Source organism: Rhinolophus hipposideros (assembly GCF_964194185.1).
Source record: "Rhinolophus hipposideros genome assembly, chromosome: 1".
NCBI classification, from domain to species: Eukaryota; Metazoa; Chordata; class Mammalia; order Chiroptera; family Rhinolophidae; genus Rhinolophus; species Rhinolophus hipposideros.
In genome coordinates this window covers 51,239,204-51,264,571 of record NC_138047.1, presented here as the reverse complement: position 1 = coordinate 51,264,571, position 25,368 = coordinate 51,239,204, and the positions used below count along the sequence as shown (strand labels likewise).

The 25,368-nt window shown below is 37.9% G+C and overlaps 1 protein-coding gene across 1 annotated transcript; it reads right to left on the bottom strand.

Moving 5' to 3' along the window:
* Positions 1 to 11,531: 11,531 nt before the first annotated feature.
* On the bottom strand, positions 11,532 to 25,011 carry ENAM (enamelin; the record flags this gene model as incomplete). Its single annotated transcript, XM_081047648.1, has 8 exons — positions 11,532 to 14,381; positions 17,509 to 17,559; positions 19,006 to 19,068; positions 20,119 to 20,394; positions 22,113 to 22,154; positions 22,857 to 22,901; positions 23,010 to 23,078; positions 24,958 to 25,011. 8 exons carry the CDS (start codon positions 25,009 to 25,011, stop codon positions 11,532 to 11,534), a joined length of 3,450 nt encoding a protein of 1,149 aa, XP_080903774.1.
* Positions 25,012 to 25,368: the final 357 nt, after the last annotated feature.

Sequence of the window (25,368 nt, the reverse complement as noted above, 5' to 3'; positions counted from 1 at the left end):
TCTTGTAGGCAGCATATGTAAGGGTCTTGTTTTCTTATCCATTCAACCCCTCTTCTTTTGATTGGAACATTTATTCCATTTACATTGAAAGTAACTGTTGATAGGTAGGTAGTTATTGACTATTTATTTATTTATATTCATTTTTAAGAGGTCCCTCTAAGATTCTTTGTAATACTGGTTTGGTGGTGATGAACTCCTTCAGCTTTTTTTGTCTGGGAAGCTATTTACTTGTCCTTCAATTCTGAATGATAGCTTTGCTGGGTAGAGTAATCTTGGTTGTAGGTCCTTTATTTTCATCACTTTGAATATTTCCTGCAGATTCCGTCTCGCCTGCAAAGTTTCTGTTGAGAAATCAACCTATAGTCTTCTGGGAGCTCCCTTGTAAGTAACCAACTGCTTTTCTCTTGCTGCTTTTAAGATTCTCTCTTTGTCTTTAACCTTTGGCATTTTAATTATGATGTGTCTTGGTGGGGCCTCTTTGGTTTCATCTTGTTTGGGACTCTGTGATTCCTGGGTTTGTATATCTATTTCCTTCACCAGGTCAGGGAAATTTTCAGTCATTATTTCTTCAAATAGACTTTCAGTTCCTTGCTCTCTTCTCCTTCTGGTATCCCTATAATGTGAATGTTGGTATGCTTGATGTTGTCTGAGAGGGCCCTTAAACTTTCCTCCATTTTTTGCATTTTTTTTCTTTTTCTGTCCCGATTGGGTGTTTTCTTCTACCTTATCTTCTAAATCACTGATTCAGTCCTCTGTTTCATTTAATCTACTGTTGATTCTCTGTAATGTATTTTTCTTTTCCATTATTGTATTCTTTATTTATGGTTCTTTTTTATGTTTTCAATCTCCCTTTTTATGTTTCCTATCTCTTTGTTGCAGTTCTCCCTGAGATCCTTCAGCATCCTTATAACCAGTGATGGAACACTGCATCTGGTAGATTGCTTGTCTCCATTTTGTTTAATTCTTTTTCTGTAGCTTTGTTCTGTTCTTTCATCTGGGACATGTTTCTTTGTCTCCCCATTTTTGCTGCCTCCCTGTGTTTGTTTCTGTGTATTAGGCAGGGCTCCTATATCTCCCGGTCTTAGTAGAGTGGCCTTATGTATTACAGTAGCTGTGCTGTGGGGTGCAGTGACACAGTCTTTCTGGTCACCTTAGCCATGCACTCCAGGTGTGTCCCTTGTGTGGGTTGTGTGTGCCCTTTTCTTGTAATTGAGCCTCGGTTGGTGTTTGCATGTCAGTGGGAGGGATTGACCCTCTGGCAATTGGTTGTGAGGACTGGCCGTGACTACAGTGGAGGAGTTGCAGTGCAGGGGCTGAAACTACAGAGCAGGCTCCGCCTCCGCAGGGCTCTGGTGCCTGCCCAATCCGCCACTTGGGTGTGTTGGGAGGCAGCTGGGTGATGCTCTAGTTCGTTTTGAAGCTGGCTGCTTGGGGGCCCAGACCCAGGGCCACATGGGTGGGGTCCCACTGCAAGTCAAGTTCAGCCACAGCCCATGCTCCACTTAGGGCCATCCGGCAGGAGCCACAAAGCAATTTGCAGTTGGACACTACCCATGCCATGGTTGAAAGTGCCTCAAGAGGCCAAGCTGTGAACCAAAGCCGGCTGCCGCTAATGTTGAGCTTAGGACTGCTCAACCAGAGGTACTGGACGTACTCAAGCCAGATGCTGCTCATCTGGGTTCCGTGATCCTTTGAGAGACCCTAGGAAAGTCTGCAGCATGATCCAAGGCAGGCGGTTTGTACAAAAAAGCCATTGGAATTGGTTTGGGTATGCCTGAAAGTTGGGTGGGGCAAAGTCTCAAATCACCAGAGCATGGAAGATGAAACAGCAGAGACTCAGATATGGAGGCCACTTGTGGCTGCATGCCAGGAAGGGGGAGGGCTCACAAAGGAAACAATGGCCTCTACCAGCTCTGCCATTTGGGAGAAAGCTGCCCCTTAAGCCCCCGTCCTGAAACTAGACAACTCAGCTCCCCACATATGCCCCTGTTGTCTCTCCAGCTGCTGCCCCAGCACCGGAACTCAGAGCCAATGATTCCCTCGGTAAGTCTTTGCATAGTCCCTTTAAGAGGAGTGCTTGGGAGTACAGCCACCCTCTGTCTCACTCAGTCACTATCTTGCTGGTTTTCAGAGCCAGAAATTATGGGGACTTCTCTCCCCAGCACTGGAAACTTTGGCTGGGAAGGGGCTGGAACTCCTTGGACCTCCAGCACCCCAGCACCTGACCATTTTTAGTGGTCACAGGTGGGTGTGGGGCCAGCTTGTTCCGCGTCTCTGCCACTCCTACCAGTCTTGAAGTGGTTTCTGCATATCCTTGGTTGTAGGGCTTTGTTTGGTTCAGCAAGATTTCAGGCAATTCTCAACGATGGCTGTTTTGTAGTTTAGTTGTAATTTTGATGTGGTCCTGAGAGAAGGTAAGCACAGCGTTTACCTACTACTCCGTCTTGACCGGAACTCTCCATAATATTTATGGCAGAAAGCCACTGCCAGTTGACTTACATATCTAAAGGTACTGTGGAATATAAATGCTGATTATGGATTTAAAATAATGGGAGGCGGATTAGTAAAAGTGAGTTTCTTGAAGAGGAGTTATTATTTTTTTTAATGGTAATAGTAATTTTTAATAACGTCTGCTGTGTTCATGTGGATTATTCAGTGGTTTTATTTATTTATTTATTTTTTTTATTTTTACATCCCTCACACCATGAACCCCCCTCCCCCCATCCACCACCACCCCGACCTCACACCGAGCCATCACATTATACACATAAAATTATAGTTGGCATTCATTAATGTCCAGTCTCTGGTGTACAATGCCATGACCAGGCATCCACAGCATCCCTGAGGTGGTCTCCCAAACAGGACACATGTCCATCGGACACCCAACAAAATCCCCAAACACTATTGAATAAGTTCCACAAAGTAATTCTCAAAAAACCCTGAGGCTTTTTTTTTATTTTTGAAGGAATAGGCAGACACTCTGGTGGTGCTTCAGTAGGAATCATAGTTTTGATGTGCTAAAGATACGTCATTCTTAATCTTCAATCTAGCATTTGGTTTTAGCCAAGTCTATGAATTTTATTTAATCAGTAAACATTTATTGAATGTTTACCTCATGTGAGGAAATGTGCTAAATTGTTTTAGTGATTCAGCTGTGAAAAGTGCCCTCAAGCTAGTCATCATCGCCGTTCAAACTCTAGAAGTCTGCCCACTTGTCATCTTCTCCATGAGGGCTACCTGACCATTTTCTAAAAATTGTCACCTATTGTCAGACCTTAGTTGATTTTTCCCCGTGTACTCATCACCCTCAAACAAACTGTATAATTTACTTACTAATCTTGTTTATGGTTTGTCTCCCCCTACCAGAGCATAAGTTCCACAAGCGCAGGCATTTTTATTTTGCCTGGCGGTGCATCCCCAGCACCTGCCATATTGACGTACTGAGTAAATGTTTGTTGAGTGAGTGAACGTGAGTACAGCCTAGATGAGGAGACATCATTTATCCATAAATAATTAGTCATTGGGCAGAATCTCATCATAAAGGCATAGAAGTAAGTTCCAAAGTGTTACGAGAATTTATGGGAGACTTTCCCCCCAGTTTTATTGAGATATAATAGACATGTATGACACTGTCTAAGTTTAAGGTGTACAGTACAATGACTTGACATATGTATGTATTAGTGTTTATTGTCTATTGTGAAATGATTACCACATAAGTTTAGTTAACATCCATCATCTTGTATAGTTACAAAAACTCTTTTTTCCCTTGTAAGAACTTTTAGAGGGAGACTGTTTCTAAAGAGGCTTCTCTACTCTCTCCCCATTTTTGCCTTCCTCTTTCTGCATACCCAATATAGAAAGTTTTTGTCACCAGGTTGCAGATTCTTGTAGGAAAGGCTCCTATTCCAGCATTATTGCCTCATTAAATACCAGCTGGAAGAGGACAGCAAACTTGGTCTTGTAGGCCTACTTTCTTTCAGAAGTTCCATTAAACTGTAAGACCATCATGTTAATAACAATTTAGCACTTTCCAGATGCTAGGCACCAATCTAATGCTTTATTAAACATTAACTTACTCAATATAAATCCAGAGTAGCTGGTGGCTCTTACATGACAGTTACTGAAGAAAGATTACAGCCTTCCTATCAGTTTCATTCATACGTTTGCTTGTATTATGGAAAACTTAGCAGGGAAACACGAAGGAATCAATGTAGATGATGCAGCTGTGAAAGGAGCCTCTCGGTTCTTTGCCGCTAGCATATTTGACCTGTGGCTCTGGTATCCATCCTACTACTGTGTTTGTGTGAGGTTCCTGGGCTGCTCCCAGCTGATGATGGTTGAGTGTGGTAAGGATATTAAGACAGGCCACTTCCCGGGAGACACAGGACTCTTCTGATGGGTGACTGATTTGAGGATTCCTCTTCAGCTTCACTGAAAATATCTTAGCACTGCACCACCATTAGTTTTACCTCCTCGACCTTTTTACCCTCTTTCTTCTGTATGGGTCATACCTGCATCAGAGTCTGATGGCTTTCCCAACATTCTAGGGCTTCCACCCTATTTTCTCTTACAGGCATTTTTCCTGATAAATCTCTGTACTTTTAATCTCATGTTGGATTCTGCTTCTGTAGGGCCTGAATTAACATACGAGCCAATTATAAAGTATCTGATTTAATGATGATGATTATACTGAGCATTCTTTACATGCCACATGATTCACCTGTGTCACCTCATTTTATCCTCAGAATAACTCTTGGGTTGACTTTTATATTGTAAATGAGAAAACCAACTCAGTGGGTAATTAACAGATTGACTGGTTCACTCATCTAGTACATGGCAACAAAAACTCTGCATCACTGCCACAGCCTTAACAAATATCAATAGAAGCTCTTTGCTAATTATTTATGCCCACTATAACATTTTCTTACAGTTCACATGGCATTTTGAGGTTAATGTGACCAATACATTAACCTGTCAGAAGTCAATTATTTTTATATTTTTTGTCCTCCTTTTAAAATTTGAATTAAATGGATGACGTTTTACGAAGATCATCATAAGTGGGTATTATTGGTGAGAATGTTTTCCTTCTGCATAGTTCTCAGCCATTTGCTTAAGTGAGCACACTTAGCACCAGCCAGAAAAAAATTACATTAATTAACAATAAGAGTAATGTGCCTTTGTGCCAGGCCCTTAGAAACCAGTAGATCCAAGCCAAGCATTCAGTTTTCACTTTAAGACTTTTGTCATTTTTATTCAAAATGAACCATAATTATCCTTCCTTCTGCAATCACAGACACAAAGATGTATGCACCCTCATAACCAGACATGCACACACTCCCTGACCTGGGAGCAGTGGGATAGGAAAATCACCTTTTGATGGACTTTCCAGGTTTGGCTTTGGGGTGGCAATGTAGTGTAGTAGGTAAATCCATGGCCTAGGTTGGAATACAGACTCTATACTTAGTAACTAAATGACAAGTCACTAAGGGCAGTTCATTAAATCTGACAATGGGAGTAAAAATAACTATCTCCTAGCTTTTTGTAAAAATAAGGATATGTGTTGTATTATCACTTAGGATAGCTATTATAGCATTTAGTAAACTTTTGTAAATTGCAGTTGTTACTGTGTGTTAATTGACCTTTGGCCCTTCTCTTTTCCTAGTTGACAAATTATGGAAAAATGTAAACATATTGGATCAGTGATTCTCAAGCATTAGCATGCACGAAACTGACCTGGAGGACTCGCTGAGACCAGATTGCTGAGCCCCACGTCAGAGGTACTGATTCAGTAGTTCTGGGGTGCAGCAGAAGAAACTGCGTTTCTCCAAGAATTCCCAGGCGCTGCTGATGCTTGGGAATTGCTTGCGAACCACTGGGTTAGAATTATAAGCCTCCATCTCCACCTAGTGGTTGATTTGTGGAATACAACACACCCATTTGTTAAAATTAAATTTATTGGGATGACAATAGTTAGTAAAATTACATATGTTTCAAGTGTACATTTCTATAATACATCATCTATATATTACATTGTGTGCTCACCACCCAGAGTCAGTTCTTCCATCACCATATAGTTGATCCCCTTTACCTCTCCTACCATCCCCCTATCCACCTTACCACTAAACTGTTGTCTTTTTCTATGAGTTTTTGTTTCTTTATTTGTTTGTCTTGTTCCTTTGTTGCTTGCAGTTTTATATCCCACATGTGAGTGAAATCATATAGTTCTCGACTTTTTCTGTCTGATTTATTTCACTTAGCATAGTAATCTCAAGATCCATCACATCCATTTTAACACACGTTTCATTTAATCCTCATAACTGCCCTATGAACTAAGTACTATCTTCATTTTACAAATGATAAGACTGAGATGCAAAGAGGTGAAGTAATCTTAAGGTTTTACAAAAAGTATATGGAGAACTGATCATTGGATCCAAGACTGTCAGATTCCAAAACCAACGCTCTCATTCAGTGTTTTGTCCTGTCTAAAATACATTTTTTGACTATTTACCCCAGTAATTCCACTTCTTAGGAGATAATAAGAATATGGACAAAGAGACCTAAAGATACTTATCACAACATTATTTATGGTAGTGAAAATTCATAAGAAACAAAATCTATCATTAAAGGGAATGGTAATATAGGTATGCTTATTTTACAGACAACAAAAATGAAGTTTTAAGTATTTTTAATTTTATGGAAATTGCTTATATAGTGTGAAAAGGGAAATGTAGGATAATTCATTAAAAATTACGTTAAGACCCCCTCTAATATACAAATATAAGAGAAAAGGCAAAAATATTAACATTGGATAGTGAGATTATGTGTTACTTTTATCTATTTCCTTTTACTTTTCAGTATTTGCCAAATATTCTACAGTGAGTGTATATTTTGTAATTGGAAATACATTAATCATTAATTTTTATTTGAATCAATTATTACATTAAAATTTGGGAAATTAGAAATTTCTATTCATTTACAAAATGTATTTAAAGAAAAAGTGATGTTTATTTAGCATCTACCCTGTGCTCAGCACAGTGCCAGTTGCTTTGAGGGTTACATAAGAAGAATAAGAACTGGGCCTCACTTTTTAGGAGTTTTCTTCCTCCTTCTATAGGAAGAACTAGCACAAGAAAAAATCAGCACAGGATATAAGACAATATGTGATTAAATATAACATACGACGTGCTGTGAGCTTTAGGGAAGCTGGGGTAATCTTGGAGAAGTTATTAACGGAATAGGGTCTTCATGGATGGATGTAGAACTTTCTAGAGCTACTTGAGCAAGGAAAAGAGACGGAAGAAGCATAACATAAATGTAAGACTAGTGACAGGATTGGCCTGCTCTTTTTCTCTTTGGGTTCTTTATCGAATCTTTCACTTACACGTTTCATTTATACACATCCCCTCAAATGGGTGATATTCATTTCTTTTTCAGTGGCCGTGACCTTTCTGTTCTTTCCCTGGCGAGTATGCAGGTGTCCCTTATTTGCAGGAAATAGCCTAGCGCCTCGCCACTCCCACTTTGGTCCACCAACTGGCTGATGCAACACTACCTGGGAGCATGTTCATAATACAGAATTGCAGACCCCACTCCAGATCACGGAATCAAAAATTTGCCTTTTTACAAGATTCACATGCACACTAAACTTCAGAAAAGCTGGCATAATATGCAACACTATCAGAAACAGCCTGAATCCTAAGATAAGGAGGCAGCTGTCAGTGTGCTTGAATAGCTGAGGGACTGACAAGATCCTCCCCAAACATTTTCTACCATTATCCTTCCCTATATATACCATGATTAGACTCAATCTTTAAGGGTATGGGGGATAATTTGGGAGGACTAAGTAATAGCCAACACTTGAGAAGGAATCATTAACCAGGTCAATCACAAATGCCTGTTTTGTAGAGTGCAGAAAGGAATGAGGCATGGTTATTTGGATACGCTCAGAGGAAATCACTGTCCAAGTTCCGATAAAGCACAGAAATCGAGAGTGCTGGGTCCTTAGGCAGATGAAATGGGCACTATGAGTGAAGAGGACCTTGATTGGGGACATGATGGGACACTGAAGGCAGCTTCATCTATTTCACAATTATGTCTGTGTTGAATTACAGCTCAGCTTCTTCCTTTATTTGAAGAATTCCTCTCTACCAGCATGGAATTTTGTTTGTTACCAGCTGAATCCTGTTTCTGCATCTTATTGGCTATGAGTTCAAAGTGAGAGATGTTACTTCCAATGGTTGGTGTTACTCGGTTAGAGGTGAGGTGCAGAGGCGAGGAAGAACAGGTGAGCAAAACCCAAAGCTAGATTCCGCTGTGAAATGGTGATTACCTGTTTTCCATCAAGTGCAGTTTTCTTCTGAGTTCTAATTGGGCAGTTGGTCTGAGTCATAGTGAAACCTTTGAGGTTTTGTGAAGGAGGGTCAGAGCTGTTGATTTGAAATCCAACATTTCTAGTTCCCTTTTTGGTTTTTAGAAATGAAGTTTGGTTTCCGGAGGGTAAGACGAATCTTCTTTAGGGTCCTTCAGGTCATGACTGAAGGAGACATGAGAAGGCGCAAATACGGAAAAACAAGTAATGAAAGTAACTCAAAGGTCATGTCTTGTGAATTTTCTTTGAGGATATATAAAGTTAAGACGGATGTAACAAAGTAAAACACGTTCAGGGAATCCAAACCACCAGAGGAAGAATCTCCATAACAATGGCTGCTAGGTTGAGTTTTCTGAGGTGGCTGGACCCTACATTTCATCATCCTATTTTGCTTCCTAATTAAAGTGGAAAAGTTCAAGATTTCCCCCAGCCCACAGGATCAATGCCCAACTATCGTCTAGAGAAATCTGTTATAGGCTGTGAGATAGAAAACTTACAGGGCCGATAGGTGTGTGTCAGACTTGCTGGATTATTGCCTGTGTTTGCCATCCGCAGGTGTTATTTTCTTCTTTATTTACTTACTTTATCAATGAAACACATCACCAGGATCTGCCTGGCCTTTTAAAAATTATCGGGTGATGGCTACTACATGTAGGAACTTACCACAGAATTGGGACCATGGTGCTGGGCTGGAGGTGCTAGAGACAAGAGGGTATCACCTTTAGAGCCTGCCATCTCTACTGCGTGCACCTTAACTTTATGGCTGACTTTAAAATTTTATCAGTAACTTAACATGCGTGAACACAATGATTTCTTTACTGTAAGGAACTCAGGCCTGGTATCCAGATTTGCAGAAGGATACCTGTGCTGATAAGATAAAAGTCATTTTCTACAGGGACATTTTCCCTTTTATCTTCACTCTACATTCTTAAGTTTAATAGATGTTTTTGTTCCACTATGTTTTTACATTTTACATTACAGAGGCCTCAGATGATAAATTAAGCTGTGGTGACTCATAAGTGGTGTGTCAACATATCTGCCAAAATCAATCTATGATCCATACATTTTGATGAAATATTGAAATGAAAGTGTTTTACAATGAAACTATTCATATCTAGATTAAAAAATCTTTTGATGAAAAAAGTAGTGAAACATAAAATGTAGTTTTATTTTGATGAGGATAATTCTTAAGAGACAGTTTTATATAATATAAGTTAATGATTTCTCAATGCATAATTAAAATATAAAACATGGTGGCATCAGGGGTAGAAGTAAGTAACTAGTGGATTGCTTGGACAACTACCTCTAAGATCCCTTCGTACCCTGAGACTCTACAATGCAAATGTTGATGAATATATAAAGCTACAGAGTATGGTGGCTCATTTAGCATCCCAGAAGGTTTCTACCTGTAGGAAAAGCACACTGTGGTATTTTTATGGGAGATTTAAAAGCTGTTTTAAAATCAGTAAGTCAATCAATATTTATTGGGCAGCTACTGTGTGCAAGACACTGTTCCAGAAACTTTAGAAGACTCAAAGGACAAGATTCCTTTCCTCTGGAAGTTTCCAACATTGTATTTTCCCAAATTTCTGAGATATTCTTATGAAATCTGTCCCAGGAAATTTTCTTCTAAGAAACTCCTTAGAGTTAGAAGGTAACTTTCTAGATAATGCTGAGAATTCTTTCTCTCCAGGAAGGATTATACAGATTGTAGGCCAAAATGCTATTATCAAAAACAAAACAAAGTACCTAGATGTATTCTAAGTAAAGCAGTATAGAAATGTCTACTTTATAAAACAATTTACACTATTTAATGAAGATATGAAGAGTGTATGTGAATAATTCTACCAGGACAAGAAGAATAAGTCTTTATGTTAATAGTAGCATATACCGGTAGAATCACTATTCAAGTGATTTTATGTACTATTAAAGAGAACTAACCATTGAGTACTTCTCTTATATGATTAGGATAATGTTTCCTAAATCCTGCAGCTCATCAGTTGGTGATAGGGTTTGGAAGTCTTGCTTTTTTTATCTGGATGCTCAGTCGCAGAGTGGCAGTCGTTCTCTCCCTACTTTCCTAAGCCTGGTCCCCAGGCTGTTAGTTTTTACTAGTCTGTCTAACTTTATACTTCTTGAATGTGTTCCTCTGCCTGAGTTATTTCTACCTGATAAAGGCCATAAGAAAACTGAAAATAACAGTAGGTATTAGTGTCTACTATTTATGAAATATATTCTACAGTGATGGCTAGGTAAGGCAAAAAAAAAATGAGGGTAGAATTTAGAGAGTAGATACAAAAAGGGAGAGAGACAAGTAGTCTTAAGATATGAAAATAACACAGCAGGGAAAAAGATAGATTGAAGGGAAGACAGGAGTCAGAGAAGAAAAGAATTGATTGACAAGTGATACATCAGGAGACATAACAGAAAGGTGGGCAAAGAGAAAGACATAACGGAGAATGGAGAAAGTAGCGGTAATGACTAGTGATGGTTAAAGATATCTTAGTATGTAAGAAATAATAGAGAGAAAGATGGGGAAGGGAAAAATAGAAAGCTAAGTATAGAATGGTTGAGAGAGAAAGAAAAGAAGGAAGGAAGGTAAGAAAGGAAATGATAAAGGTAAAGAAAGCGGTAGTGGAAGAAAAAAATGCCCAAAGAGAACATTAACTAGGAAAAAAAACACCACAAACTGATAAAGACTAAAAAAAATGTACAATCATCAGAATTATACTGACACATTGATCTCCATACATAAAATGGAAAGTTCATCTGCTTTTCTGTCTTGCAAAACCGGAGAATTTTGCAAGTATGGAACTGAGAGAAAAAAAAGGAAGAAGAAGCAAGCTAATGGAAATTAACCCAGACAAGTGGCCTCCAAGTTTCAAGATGATGGTGGTCATAGCCTTCCTGCCTTTTTTTTTTCATTTTTTTTTTTTTTCAGTTCTGTACTAATAGTGACAGTACTGGATTTAGGAAGTCCCAAAGGCCCAGCACCATCCGGGCCACTACTCCTATTGCTGGAAGGGGGAAAAAAATTAAGGATCACCAAGAAGGTTAGATAGTTAATCAAGTCTTGGGGGAAAAGTTTGGGAACCACTGTAGAATATTAGTTATAGAATATCAGGTATTTTCCTTCCCCAAAGGATTCTTGGTTGAGAGAGTCCTAGGCCTGAAGTAGTAAGCAGTTTTGTACCTGGTCCTGTGGATTGGTCCCTATTTGAAGGGAATCAAATGGAGTGTGTTCATCTGCATTAAGTGGGTCTACATTTATACTCTGAAACTGGGCCCCAGTAGCTAAGCCAGCCAATGAGTTAGGAATTTCAGTAGGCATCATTGGATCTCCATTGAATGGGCCTTGCCTTCCCATGCCAGATGGAGCTCCAGTGCTGGGGGAGAGATACTTTGCTAATTTGGAGCCAAAGCATGGTAACTGTAGGATGCTAGATGGCCTTTCTTGTTGCCTCTCGCCCTCATTTCCTTGCACTTCCCTTTGGAGTCTTTCTGGCTTGGGGCCTTCATCAGGTGTACCAATAACAAGCTGCTCAGGAGTAAGGGCAACAGTCCTTTCATTGAGCTGGCTGCCTTCTAATATTTCATCCAAAACATTGTTTCCATCTCCTCCAAGGTCACTTTTAAGACAAGGAGTATTTTTTGATTGAAGGGAACTGGTTTCAGAAAAGGGTATAATTCCCCTTTGGTCCAGTTGATTCTTTATAGAACATGGTATGTTCCTTCTCAGAGTGGACACATCATCTCTAAAGGGACTTGGGTTTGGACTTTCTCCAGGCAGCCTATTCTCTGAGCTGTTTCTCTGGCCAGGTAAGGTGCTTGTCGGGGAGATGGTATGTCTTGCATGTTTAGTGTGACTATCTTTTGTATACAGAGGACTGGTGTCTTGGTTCTCCCCTGGGGCAAGACCAAAAGATGGAGTGTGGTCTTGTAGAGCAAGCAGATTGTCCTTTCGCCCTATGGAGCCACCAGCACAGCAAGGGCCTCTCTGGCTTAGATGAAATAAATGTGCTTCTTTTGGACCTGATGAGTAACTTGGAGGAATTAAGTCCCGGAAAGGCAAATGTTCACCCTCTGGTGAATTTAACCTAGTAATCTGCATGCCATAATTCAAATTCTCACCTTCACGCAATGTTGGATTTTTCTGAAGCCCAGCTGGGGAGTTACTAGAGTAGGGCTGGTTCTCTTTCTGGTGTGGTTGACCAGCAGGGGCTTTGTGTACGTATGTTGGCTGATCCCAGAAATTTCTGTTATAATATGGCCTTCTTTCTTTCTGCCCTTGGGCTTGTATTCTGGGATCCCAGGAGTTCCAAGAAGGAAACAGAGTGCTTTCTTCTGGTCCAACAGCACTATTAGCATAATAGCCTCTGTTCTCCACAGGTGGTGGTACAGTGGGAACTGGCAAATGATCTGGGTTCCAGGGGTAGAATTCACCGTAAGGAAAATCCTCCCTGGGTTTTGATGGATTATCTAAGGAATAGGGAAGGTATTCCTTTGGTTGATATGAGGTATGATGTTCACCTTCGTAGTGCCTAACTGTTTGGCCTTCTTTAAAGCTTGACTCCTCCACCCCCCATCTACTTTGTCCTTGGAAAGGTTCATCTCCAGTTGGATCAATTGGGTCCTCTTCATTATAAGGGACTGTCTCTTTTGGGTCTGGATTATTCATGGGGTACAGAGGATTTTCAGGTTGCCCCCTAGTGTTGGGAGAATCATCTCTCTCATCCCATGTATTTTTCCTAAGGTATGGTGAGTTCTCCCTGGGATCATAGGGGTTATAGTCTGGGTAGTACAATCCTCCTCTAGAGCCCTGGGAATGATGAGGTAAGAGTTCCTCCTGCCTCCCAGGATCTTCCTTAAAAGGTGGAACAATTTCTTGATGGTTCCAAGTATTTCTTCCGGCTGGAAAATGTTCCCTTGCAGGGGAAGGGATTTCCTCAGGGTATGCAGGCTGATATGTACTGTGCTTTAATTCTGGCAGATTAGTTTCTGATTCATATGGGGTTCTTCTTGGCTCTAAAATAATCCCTTTGGGCAAATTCTGATTTTGGGTTTGTCCATCAGAATTTGGGGCTCTTCTGGAATCTCCTCTTGGGTAATAAGAGTTTTCATGTTGATCAATAGAGTTAAAATTTGGGACTAGCATGTTACCCTCAGGATGAGGCAATTTATAGTTTGATTTATTAACTCCATAATCTTGAGAGTTTCTCCAGGGGCCAGTTGGATCCCTTGTAGGAATGACTATTTTTTCTTTTTGACCTAGTGGCTTCTCTCTTGGATTTTGGACTTTTTCATTGTGGCCAACAGTATCATGTTTGGGACCCAAAGGAGCAACACTGGTTCCCACAGGATGTTTATTTGGCCCCTGAGGCTTTCTTCTGAAATGTGCTGGATTTCCTGTATGACTGGGAGAATTGCCTCTTGCAGTGGAAGCATAAGGTTTGCGATAAATTGGATTTCCTGGACGAACTGCTTGTTTGCCTTCCCAAGCAAAGGAGTTCCACCGAGGACCCCTTTGGACTTGTTGATTTTGGTAAAAAGGCCCATTCTGTCTGTGCCCCATGGCAGTACTAGTGGGACGCCATTGTCTTCCTGCAGGAAAACTTTGGATGTTAGGATTTGGGTAGTATTCATAAATATTTGGCTGATTTGGTCCCCATGGGATTTGACCTCTTTGTGCCCCCTGGCCTGAAACATTAACTGCAGGGGGTGGAATGACCCCATTTTGAGTTGTAGGGTTGCTTGCAGTGTTTGGCCCATGGCCACGGTTTCCTGTTGGGCTGGTGTCATTTCCGCCCTGACTTCCTCCTGTATTTGGTGCATTTGGTTGGGTAGAATTAGTCCCAGGAACTGTTGAATTAGATGAGGGTTCAGTGGCTGGACTCTCTGTTTTAGGAGGGTCTTTTTCTTTGGGTTTTTCAAAATCTTGTTCAAACATCTCTTCTGAATAATAAGGAGGACGACCTCCAAATCCATGATATCCAAAATATCCAAAGTAAGGATTCTGTAGAGAAGAAGATGGACATCAGTAATTAGTCTTTGTTTCCCACTATAGTGTTGTTCAGAATTTTTTAATGTGATAGGGAAATCTTATCACCTGTGTGCATCTTTTAACACTTTTGGCTATGCTTTTGTTCTTGAAATTTAATTTCTTATGGGTTTCTATGGTCCTATTCCCTTCTGGTTCTCTTTTCTGGTACTCGAACTTTCTGACCATTACTTATCAGCTTTTTCTTCCTAGGCCAGGATTCTAAATCTGAAGTGTTTTGTTCTGTTTTTAGGGTTCCATCCTTCACCCCCCTTGTTCTTCTGTTCTCATCTTACACATCTGCCTTAAACAACCTATTGGAGGACAATTTTTTCAGTATGGATCATGCCAGTGACTCCCAAAGCCATAACTCTGACCCACTCTGGCATTCTCTTTGGCATTCTCTCTTGTGGGTGAGACAGCAAGATTGCTTCACTGAAGACCTCATAAGTACCTCCAACTGAATATACTCACACTGGACTCATTTCCCCCCCAAATGTCCTTCTACAATATTCTATATCTAAGCAGCATTTACCACCATCTGCCTAGCTTGTCAAGTTTCTACTCTCTCCTTTATGTCTCCCAGACAATTAATGACCAAATCCTATGACACCTAAACTTTCAACTACTTCTTTTGTCCCCTTCTCCTACATCTCCAATATCTCTGAACTATTGCAATAGTTTTCATACCAGTTACTGTAGATGTAATTTTACTTTCCTCTAATCTTGCCTTTCCATGGCCATCAGAGTAGTGGAGGTTGGGGATGGGTATGTGGGAAAGTTCTGTCACTTTCCTCTTTAAATATTATTTAAAGTTATCCTTTACCTTACAGGATAAATTCTAACCCCTTTGGCTTAAATACAAAGCAGTACAGCATGGTGATGAAGAGTGGTGCTCTAGACAGATATGGGTTAAAATCCCAGTTCCACCAGAATTAGTAGTATGACTCTGGGCTAACCTCAGTTTATTCCTTTGAAAAATGGAGATAATAAAATATCTACCTTATAGGTTGTCATGAGGGTCAAATGAGATAACATGTAAAGAAACTCAGTGCCTGGACTTAGTAAGGGCCTAACAAGTGTTATAAACTGAATAATAATAATAATAATAATAATAATAATAATAGTAAATGATTTTCAATAATCATGTTGCCCATAACTATTACATCGAGGCTGTTTTCTCCCCCTGTACTTTTTGCAGTTGTAAATCACAACTATTTGCAGCTCTATTCATGATGACTAAGACACGGAAACAACCTAAATGTCCATTAATAGTTGATGGATAAGGAAAACGTGGTATATACGTACAATGGAATATTATTCAGTCTTAAAAATAAGTGGAAGGAAATTGCAATATGCACCGATATGGATGAACCTTGAGAACATTATGCTAAGTGAAATAAACCAATCACAGAAAGACAAATACTGCCTGGTTTCACTTATATGAAGTATCTAAAATAGCTAAATTCACAGAATCAAAAAGTGGAATGGTGATTGCCAGGAGCTTGAGGGATGGGGAAATGGGGAGTTTACTAATCAACGGGCATAAAATTTCAGTTAAGCAAGATGAATAAGCTCTAGAGATTTGCACACCATTGTACCTACAGTCCACAAAACTGTATTGCACACTTCAAAATTTGTTAAGAGGGTGGATCTCACGTTAAGAATTTTTAGTACCATAATAAATAACATTTAAAAAAATCACAGCTATTACCAGTTCTCTGAGTACTCTGTTCCCTCTATGTTTCAGTGCCTTTGCACATGGCTTCTTCATGTTGAACCTTCTCTTCACCTACATTCATTCCTCATGATAAACTTCACTCATCCTCAGGACTCAGCTTGAATGCTCCCTTCTTTGTCCTGACTTCCATGGACAGAATTAGGCTCTACTTCCAGGTATCCACAACAGCATAGACTTCTGCTATAACAACCTATATGATGAGCTATAATGAGCTCTGTCAGTATGTTTGTTAGACATTTGTGTGACATTTAAGTCAATTAGTTTTCCCTTAAAATAAATCCAATTTAGAGAAAAAATATTTTTAATCCCTGCTTGTGGATGGAGATGATGAGACAGATGGGTGAGGAGATGTCTCCGGTATCAAGCAGGAAATCAGGTAGTGTCCTCAAGAGGTGGAATACGGATTTCTTAATGCCCGAGCTAACTGCCTGGGTCATTCTGCTTCACTCGCTCATGTTATATTTGTGAAAATTGGAAGTGCCACTTTTGAGGTTGCATACAATTATCTGACTCATTTTCATTTGGGGTGATTTCACAGTGATACTTTTGAATGTACCTTATGCCATTACTAACATAGTAATTTTCAATGTCATTATGTAACTTCCCCCCAGGCCCTGCACCCCCGCCCCCCAAGAGTTATCAGGTTTCCAGATTTCATGGTGAACATATCACATATCTAGGGAAAAAAGAGAAAGTAAACTCCAGAGATGGGGAGATTTTTCACAATCACCACAATGATTTTTTTTGATGATACGGTCTAGAATATTTTAACAATACATCACTCTGTGACATGCATTTGGCCTTTCTCCTCGTGTGGTGTGGTAAAGTCATTGCACAGGGTGTCAGAAGATGAGTTCTGTGTCCACTTTATCCACTAACTCAGTGAGTGAAATTGAATAGTGATTTATCTTTTGTGGGATTCAATATATTTGTACACTGAAGGAATTAGATGATTATTTAATTCCCTCCAGGGGATAAGACAGATGGTTGAGGAGATGTCTCTGACATCATGCAGGGATCTACGATGCTTTTACTTCCTTCTCTGTTTACTAGTTGCTCCATCACTGTCTAGGGTTCGCATCAACCTGGAGCACAGAGTATTAGGTTAACCTTCTTTGCCGAGGGTTGGGGTAAGAAGGGAGCAAGGGAAGTTTTAATACATGTAGAGGAGAAATGATGTATCACATTTATTTTATTTTAGGTTACTGTCTTGATTTGTTGCACTTTTTTTCTTATATCATGGGTGCTTGAGCTACAGGTTTGTATGTTGGATTGTAACTTTCTTAATAGGTAGGGATCCAAAGAGCAGAGACTAAAGGATTGTAATTCCTAATAGAGGAATGTAGCTTTATTTGCACTTACCCCGCCTTCTTCATTGCTGACTGGTGGACGTCCATAACCTGGTGGTATCCTCTGAAAGGTGAAAAACACAGTGAACACAGGAGAAAACCACTTTCTATACTGCCATTTGTTTGTAAGACTCCAGGTATCTTAATATAGTTCATGTCAATGATTGGCTTCAGCACTGTTAGTTTTTAGCTTCTGAGTCATTAGCTTTCACAATCCCGCTATTAATAATTATGATTATAATTACAATCCATCATTGAATGCTGGTAAATACAAAGGCTTCAGCTGGATCCTATAAAAATATCATCTAGCAGTCACCCCACCCCATCACCTTCCACACACACACACACACACACACACACACACACACACACTCACACACACACACACACACACAGAGACAGAGAGATTTGAGTGCTATTAGGGTGCAAACATCCGTATTAGAACATGTAATCATGTTAGTTTTAGAATGTCTACTTCACATTTAGGGTTACAAGTTGACCATCATTCCTGGATTATTGCTATAATATTTTTAGTTGACCAAGGTTTATTTTCCAAATCAAATTTAGAAGCTGAGTTTTTACCCAGGGTAGTATTTAGCCAAGCAGTTCAGCTCCCACAGACCTTCAAGAAGTTCTGCGTAGATGAGATTAATAGCTACTTCATCATGAGAATCATACTCGTCTGCTTTTTAAATCTTCGCCTGGTACTGCCTTAGTTCCCTTAGTACAGTATGGCTGGTAAACAGGACTAACTTTTTTAAGAAAAAAAAGAAGTAAGGAGCTCTTACTTCTAGAAATGAATTGTTCCTTGTTGATAAGAAGTCTTCTTGGTTATAGAATCATAGACAAGAAAAACCAATGCCACAGCTTAATCAAGGGTCATCAAATATTTTATGGTGTTGTTTTTGTTATTTTAACAGCAACTGGCTTTTATATTTCTTTAGTTCAAATAGTTTATTTTGTAATTCATATTTTTAGTGCCTATGATGCAATTTTAATATTAACTTTTATTTTAATGATTTTTAAACTTTAAAAGATTCTTGTAAATATTATTTTGTAAGATTTTTCATAATGAAATATCTGTGATTAGAAATAGTAAGATATAATGGAAAGATCTATGTCTAATCATAGCTTATCTTAAGATTTTCAAGCTACATTTTGTCCCAGTTTCTCCATTATATTAAATGAGAACAATCTTTGTGTTTTCTAATCTTTTAAGGAAGTGGGGATAGTAATGAAGTAGCACAACCCTTTAAAATTAATTTATTACCCAAGTTATAGGTAGCTGTTTGGTGATTTAGACTGTGTTCATGTCACCAATTTGTCTGAATAAAAAATTCACTTAAATATTCTTTTTTTCTACATGATTACTGATGTGATGATTTTGCTTTATACTCTCTACTGATTGGCATATAGCATTCCTTTTAGAATGTATGAACTCATATTAGTTTGAGATATAACATTTTAATGTTATTTTTCACTTCTAGTGTAAAGAAAAAAAACAACTCACATGTGGAACTTGCCATGGTGGCTGTTGATAGGGAAAGAGCCCGTTGCCGAATGGTGGGAATGCCTAGAGAGAAAGAAAGAATCAGAATGACATGAAAGAGAGAAGAATACATGAAAAATGAAACAAACGTATTAAATACAATTATTTGAAACTTGGGAGTTTACATCTCCCTTTTAATTAAACTGTTGTTTTTTTTAAATTTTAAGGCAGAGATGATAATAATAACAACAATTAATATTAGTATTGTTGAACACATGTCCTAGGTACTGTGCCATTATTTTATATTGGTAAAATCATTTAGTCCTCACATAACCATAGAAGATATTGCTATTATTGTTCCCATTTCACTTAAGATTCTGAGATTCAGAGAAGTTAGTCACTTGCCCCAAATTGTATAACTGGTAAATGATTAAAGCCAGGGTGAAATCCAGAGTTGTCTTTTTAATAAATTTTATATTATCTATGCCTATAATAGTGTCTGATAATAAAATGCTAATTGATGCAAAGATAGTATTTTAGAAGCTCCTCATTAGGTGAGATCTTAAGAAACCGGTTGTACATCTTGCCTTAAGTAAGGACTATGCTTATGTCATCCTGAAGTACTAGCAGCAGTATTACCTTTCAGGGCAATATTTTGGATCATCAAAGCATGGGTCTTGAAATGGACTTAGAGATGATTTCGTTTATTCGTGGAGAACCTGGAGTCCAGACAGATGAAGTGACTTGCTCAAGATCATACAACTAATGAGGGCTGAGGGAAGAACTTGAATCTCTGTTCCCTGACTCTTCCATTAGAACTCATTTTGCCTCTGTATTTTAAAAGGAGCTTCTATAAAGGAGCTTTAAAAGGAGCTTTAAAGGGAGCTTTAAAAGGCCAGAGTGTTCGGGTAATTTTTAATCAAATGAAGACTGGCATTGACTCACCAGGCAGTTTTGGATAGGTGGTGGCAGCATCACCTTGGAAGAAAGTGTCAAAACTAAAGATCTTATTTTGTACATAGCAGTACCCATATTGAGGAGAATTGGAAGAAGTATGTATGTGGGGGTAGCATAGCCCTCCAAATCGCAGAGGCCATATGACTCTGGTTTGGAATTTTGTTGGGCAAACCTCACCTGAGGTGGCTGGGCTTCCTCTTGGGGTGGAGTTGGGGCAGGTGGTGGCTGCTTTAAAGGCCGCTTTGGTGGTGGCTTTTTTGGTTGAGGCTGGTTGGGTTTCTGGGTCTCTGGGGTTTGATCAGTCTTGCTCTGATGTTTGGGTGCTGAAGGAGATGAAGGTTTTTGTGGGTGTCCCGTGTTGGGTGGTGGCTGAGGCCACATGGGTATCTGGTACTGTGGGAAGAGCTGAGGGAGTTGCACACGATTTCCATACAAGGGGCCCAGATGTGCCATCTGCAGGGGTAGCAAATAACAGTAAAATCACATGGGAGCTGAGATTCTGGCTCTCCCACTCTCTTGTGTCAGTCTCTAAAACTCAGCCACAGATCTTAAAAATCCTATGAAATGTAACTCAACAATGGAAGCTTCAAGGTCTTTAGCTAGCGTTCCTTTAAATGTCTTACAGAAATAAACTTCAGTCTTCTAGTAAACCAACCAACCAAACAAAGCAAAAGGCAGAATTGGGTGAGAAAATTCAGTTTAAGAATTTGACTGTGATTTTCTAAATCTGCAGCCCTGACTCAGGTTAGAAGTATACAGTCAATTGATAGAGGAGTTGATGTCAAATTCAAAACCCCAGTGACTTGTCACAGGCTAGACAAGGAGGAAATAAACAAAAAGAAAATTAAAGCGAGAGTTAAAAGAAAAGGGGAGTGAGAATAAAATTTCTGCGTGTGTAAACACCTTTAATGGGGCCTGTGCTTCTTGATTGCAGGTGAATCCTCATTAATTCCATTTTCATTATCAGAAGCTCCACAATTATTGGGTTGGCAGGGAAGTATAAAAGTAATTATAATTTGAAAATGCTAATTTATGAATTAACCTCTTACATCAGTTCCCATTGAAACACTCCCTCTCTGGTTTAACACCAGTCTCTAGCTCCCATCTTCATTAGTCTGTCTGTTCCTGTCTGTTGGATGATGTACACGTAATACAGTATAAATGTCATGTGGATTGATGGAAGGTAAAACCGCAAATCTTGCATTAAGATTCAGTATTTCTTGACAATTAAGTTGGTGAAAATTTCAAATCACAGGCAAAATCAGTAAACTGAGAATGAGAGTTTAAAAGAGTTGGGCCAATCCGTAGTTGAAGAAAATTGACAATGATGATAATTTTATGTGAGGGACTTTAAAAGAGAATGAATTGAATGAAAAGAATTAAGAGAAAACTGATGAAGTTCTTGATTTTCCCCAAATTGTTCTCATGATCATGTCACAAAAGTCAAAAATAACATATAATGTTATTGTATCATAATACAATTTTGTCAGAAAAATTATGCCGAAAGATCCAACTGATATATGATTCATTATTAATTATTTTAAATAAATTTTAATAGAAAAGAATAAATTTAATAAAAAGTTAAAAAAAAAAGAGAAAAAGTGCTAATGAGAGTCTAACTGACCCAGATGCTCTGCTGTGAGCACATTTTGGTCTGATAGATGTTGTCAAATGTAAGAAAAGAGATTAATCCTTTTTTATATGTATAATAAAAAAGTTGAACAATAAAAAGAATAATTAGCACATAGTGGTAAGTGTAACCTACATTTATTTAAATAAAGTTATTTCATAATTTTAGTGTTATCTTTCAAGATAATCCAAATAAAATTGATGCCCCTGCAAGTACTTGCTATGTTATTTTTTGTTCTCATTATGTGTGAATATATCTTGTTGATCTTTTCCCAGATCCAATTTCTCTTGGATTTAAAGGACTCTTGTAATTAATAAATGATTTTTATTTACATGAAAGAACAATAATAATGAATAAGAAGAAAATTTGGTGTAAGGGGACAGGTGAAATAAATTTTCCCTCTTGAAACTCTTATAATGATTATATTGTAATTAAAACATGTGGATAGTTATTGGAGTCTGTATTAGCTAAGACAAACTATAATGTAATTATCTGTATATAAACAAAAAAGTAGCCAGAAATAATATAAAGTGGAACGTACATGTGGGGAGTTCATAAAGTTGAATTGACTGTACCGCATCATCTGTGAACAAAGGAATCCATTAATGTGGCGCAAAATGAAAAATTTTCAATCAATCCAAAATTCATAAGAAATAAGTTGAATTTCTGATTTTAATGTACAACAATCATAATGTCTTTTATTAGTTATGCCTACATTTAAAATATATAATTAAAAAGCTTCTATGGCACTTGAATTTTTTACTCAAAATTTTAAAATAATAGAGAATAATAATAGAGAACAAAACTCTTGTCTACTTCTAAGTTGTTGAATGTTCTACTCTACTGTTTTGGAGTTCAGAATTTGAGAATGTGATAATTCTATGAAAAAACAGTTCTCCTTTCTGATGTGTAGTGAATTTGGCTAATGATCTTGGGTATGAGTCATGTAAAAGATATTTATGTGCTTTAAGTGTCTCCTTTGTAACAATCTTTGGTACAAATGTCTAACTTCGCTAGCTTAAAAACAGCAGAAAAGCTAACATTAACTATACTTTAACACAAATTCACATTTACCTTGAAAAGGAATGTTGACATATTATAGATAGGTAGAATGATGCTGGGGAAATTACTACTTTGCCTTGATTTTAGAGTTTAAGTCTTTTCAAATCTCCCTCCTTCTACCTATTTCATAAGAGATTTTATATATCCAAAAGTTTTCCAGTATTTTTCTTTTTGATGAGGGCAGGGCTCTGGAAAACTCTCTCCAGAGACTAAACATACCTACCTCCTCACTTTTACTGCTAAATCCAGGCATTCTGGGCATTTGCATCTGGAAGTGACAAATTCAGAACATCAATTGAAATAAACCCAATAATTGTCTCCAAGCTATGCAACAATAGAATACAAAGGAAAGTCCTAAAATCTTTTTAATACTCACTGGCATAGCAATGGAATTACCAAGCAGACCTAAGAAGATCAGGAGAATCTTCATTTTTCCACTTGGTACCTGGAATAAAAAGCCGGAAATTATTTTTTGGACTGTGAAATAAGTATTCTTGGGGCACTCTGCACTTATCTAGGCGTTGACCCACCTGTCTGTCAAGGAGAGACAGAAACAGACCATGATGCGGCCTCTGCTGCCATTTTTATATTATATTAAAAAACTATTAGATAGTTATTACCTGGTATTGTTGTAAGATGCAAAGGGTCAGATTAAAAATGAAAGATAAAAGTGTGTGTGTGTGTGTGTGTGTGTGTGAGAGAGAGAGAGAGAGAGAGAGAGAGAGAGAGAGAGAGAGAGAGAGAGAAAATATATTGATGCTTGAGAAAATGGAAGATGGTTTATAGCACTGGAATATAGAAATTATGAGTTTACTCAAAAATATGTATATTGAAAGTTTTGAGTTTCTAGTTGCTAGGCTGGTTTAAAAAGGCATAGTATGTCTGACTATATTCATTGTTCAGAATAGTCTGAATTTCAGTGAAGGCACACTCCAAAATGAATAATTTGAGTTACTTTTGAAGATGCTGGAGATAACATTCCATTATATAAAGGCCAATTAAGTAAGCTGTAATATTCCAGAATCCCATTCTTTTCTTCTTTCCTCTATTGTTTCTTTGTTATTATTGTTATTATTATTATGTTATCTTTTAAAAAATCACTTCTACTCAAGGGCTGGTCAGAGAAATAGGAAAACATAGGCAAAACTATGAATTCGTCTCTTTGTTAGTACTTTCATTAAACATATAGAGGGAAAGATTGAAACTATAGATTTATATATGAAATTTGGAGATTGTTTTTGTGGATTTTATTTATCCCACTCAGTTAATTATGCTAGGTTTGTATAATTAAGATGTTTATTTACATCTTGAACAAGGTTTATTCTGAAGCATTTCCTTGGGTAATTCCTTAAGAAAACTCTTTTCTCTTTGCATATACAATATGCAAAGGGGAAAATAAAGATTTAATCAGAATGATTTATTTTCATGGCATATCAGATAAAACACAATTTCTAGTATGGTAACCAGCGTATAGCTACCAGTAGTTTTTCATTCCTTTTGTTCTTTCTTCCTTTCTGAACATGAAATGCATCTAGTAGTGATCTGAGGCAATGCTCACCCTTCTGCTTACTTCCCATAGGAGCAATATAATTAAAGGACATGTCAGCATTTTTCCAAATTGTAGGTGTAATCAATTACCTTTTATATATCAGAGAATTGGGAGAGTGTAATTAAACAAAGGAAACAGTAATATGTAAATGTCTTTCCTCCTAATTGAAGATTTTCAGAGTCATAACATTTTAGACATAAACATAAAAATAACTGAAATTAGTGCGTGTATTATAGGCCACAACAACACAAAGAAGCTAATAAAGAGAATATTGGTGAATGCTTTTCTTTTCTAAATCTACAGTCTAAGATTATGGCCTAAGATTTTAGGGGAACTTTTGGATACTTAAGTTCTCTTTTACTTAATCATCCATTTAATCTCTATAGTAGCTGTCACGAAGATTCTTGGTAACATTACATACTCATATAGGAAGATGTGGTCTTTTCTTTTGCAAATATAAAATGCCAATTATTTTCTCTTTTGTAAAATTTATATGTTATATTGGATGACTTTTAAGATTCCTTCCATATCTAAAAGTTCATGATTAGATGGAAGTCTATGATTATTTCTTTTAAACTGAAAATAACACTCATAATGTTTGCTATGGAGTACAGTGACTGTGTAAGTTCTTACTTCTTCCCTTCCAGCTGTGAACTCAGATGCTCTGTTTCTGACATATGTGAATAGTCTTTTATCCCATCAAAGTGTACTTCTGACCACATTTAGTTGGATATGTAATCTGTGTGTATTAGGAAAAATGAATGAAAATACCCACCAAGTTTTCTAGCTTAGGAAAAGAGGCTCCATGCCTGCACTGAAGCAGCAACATTTTTTCACCAAAATTTTCATAAGCCTTTAAGAAAAATATAGACTAGGCATGAGAAGAACCCCAAATAAAGAAAAAAAACAAGTAAATGAAATGAATAGTAAAGTTTCAGCTCTACAGCAGCACATCATGTTAATTATTTTATCATACCCTTATTAGAGGGTTTTCAAAATCATCGTTAATTTCTTTAAATTAAAGAGAGGTGAAACCTAAATCAGAGAGAAAAATGACTTGGGCAAGTATTTTGAAATACTTCTAGCAAAATGACAAAACTTGACTGCTCTATGGGGAAATGTACAAAAGTACCGTATTAAATGAGATCTAAGTAGGTCAAAAGAAAACTTATAAGAAAAGCAAATA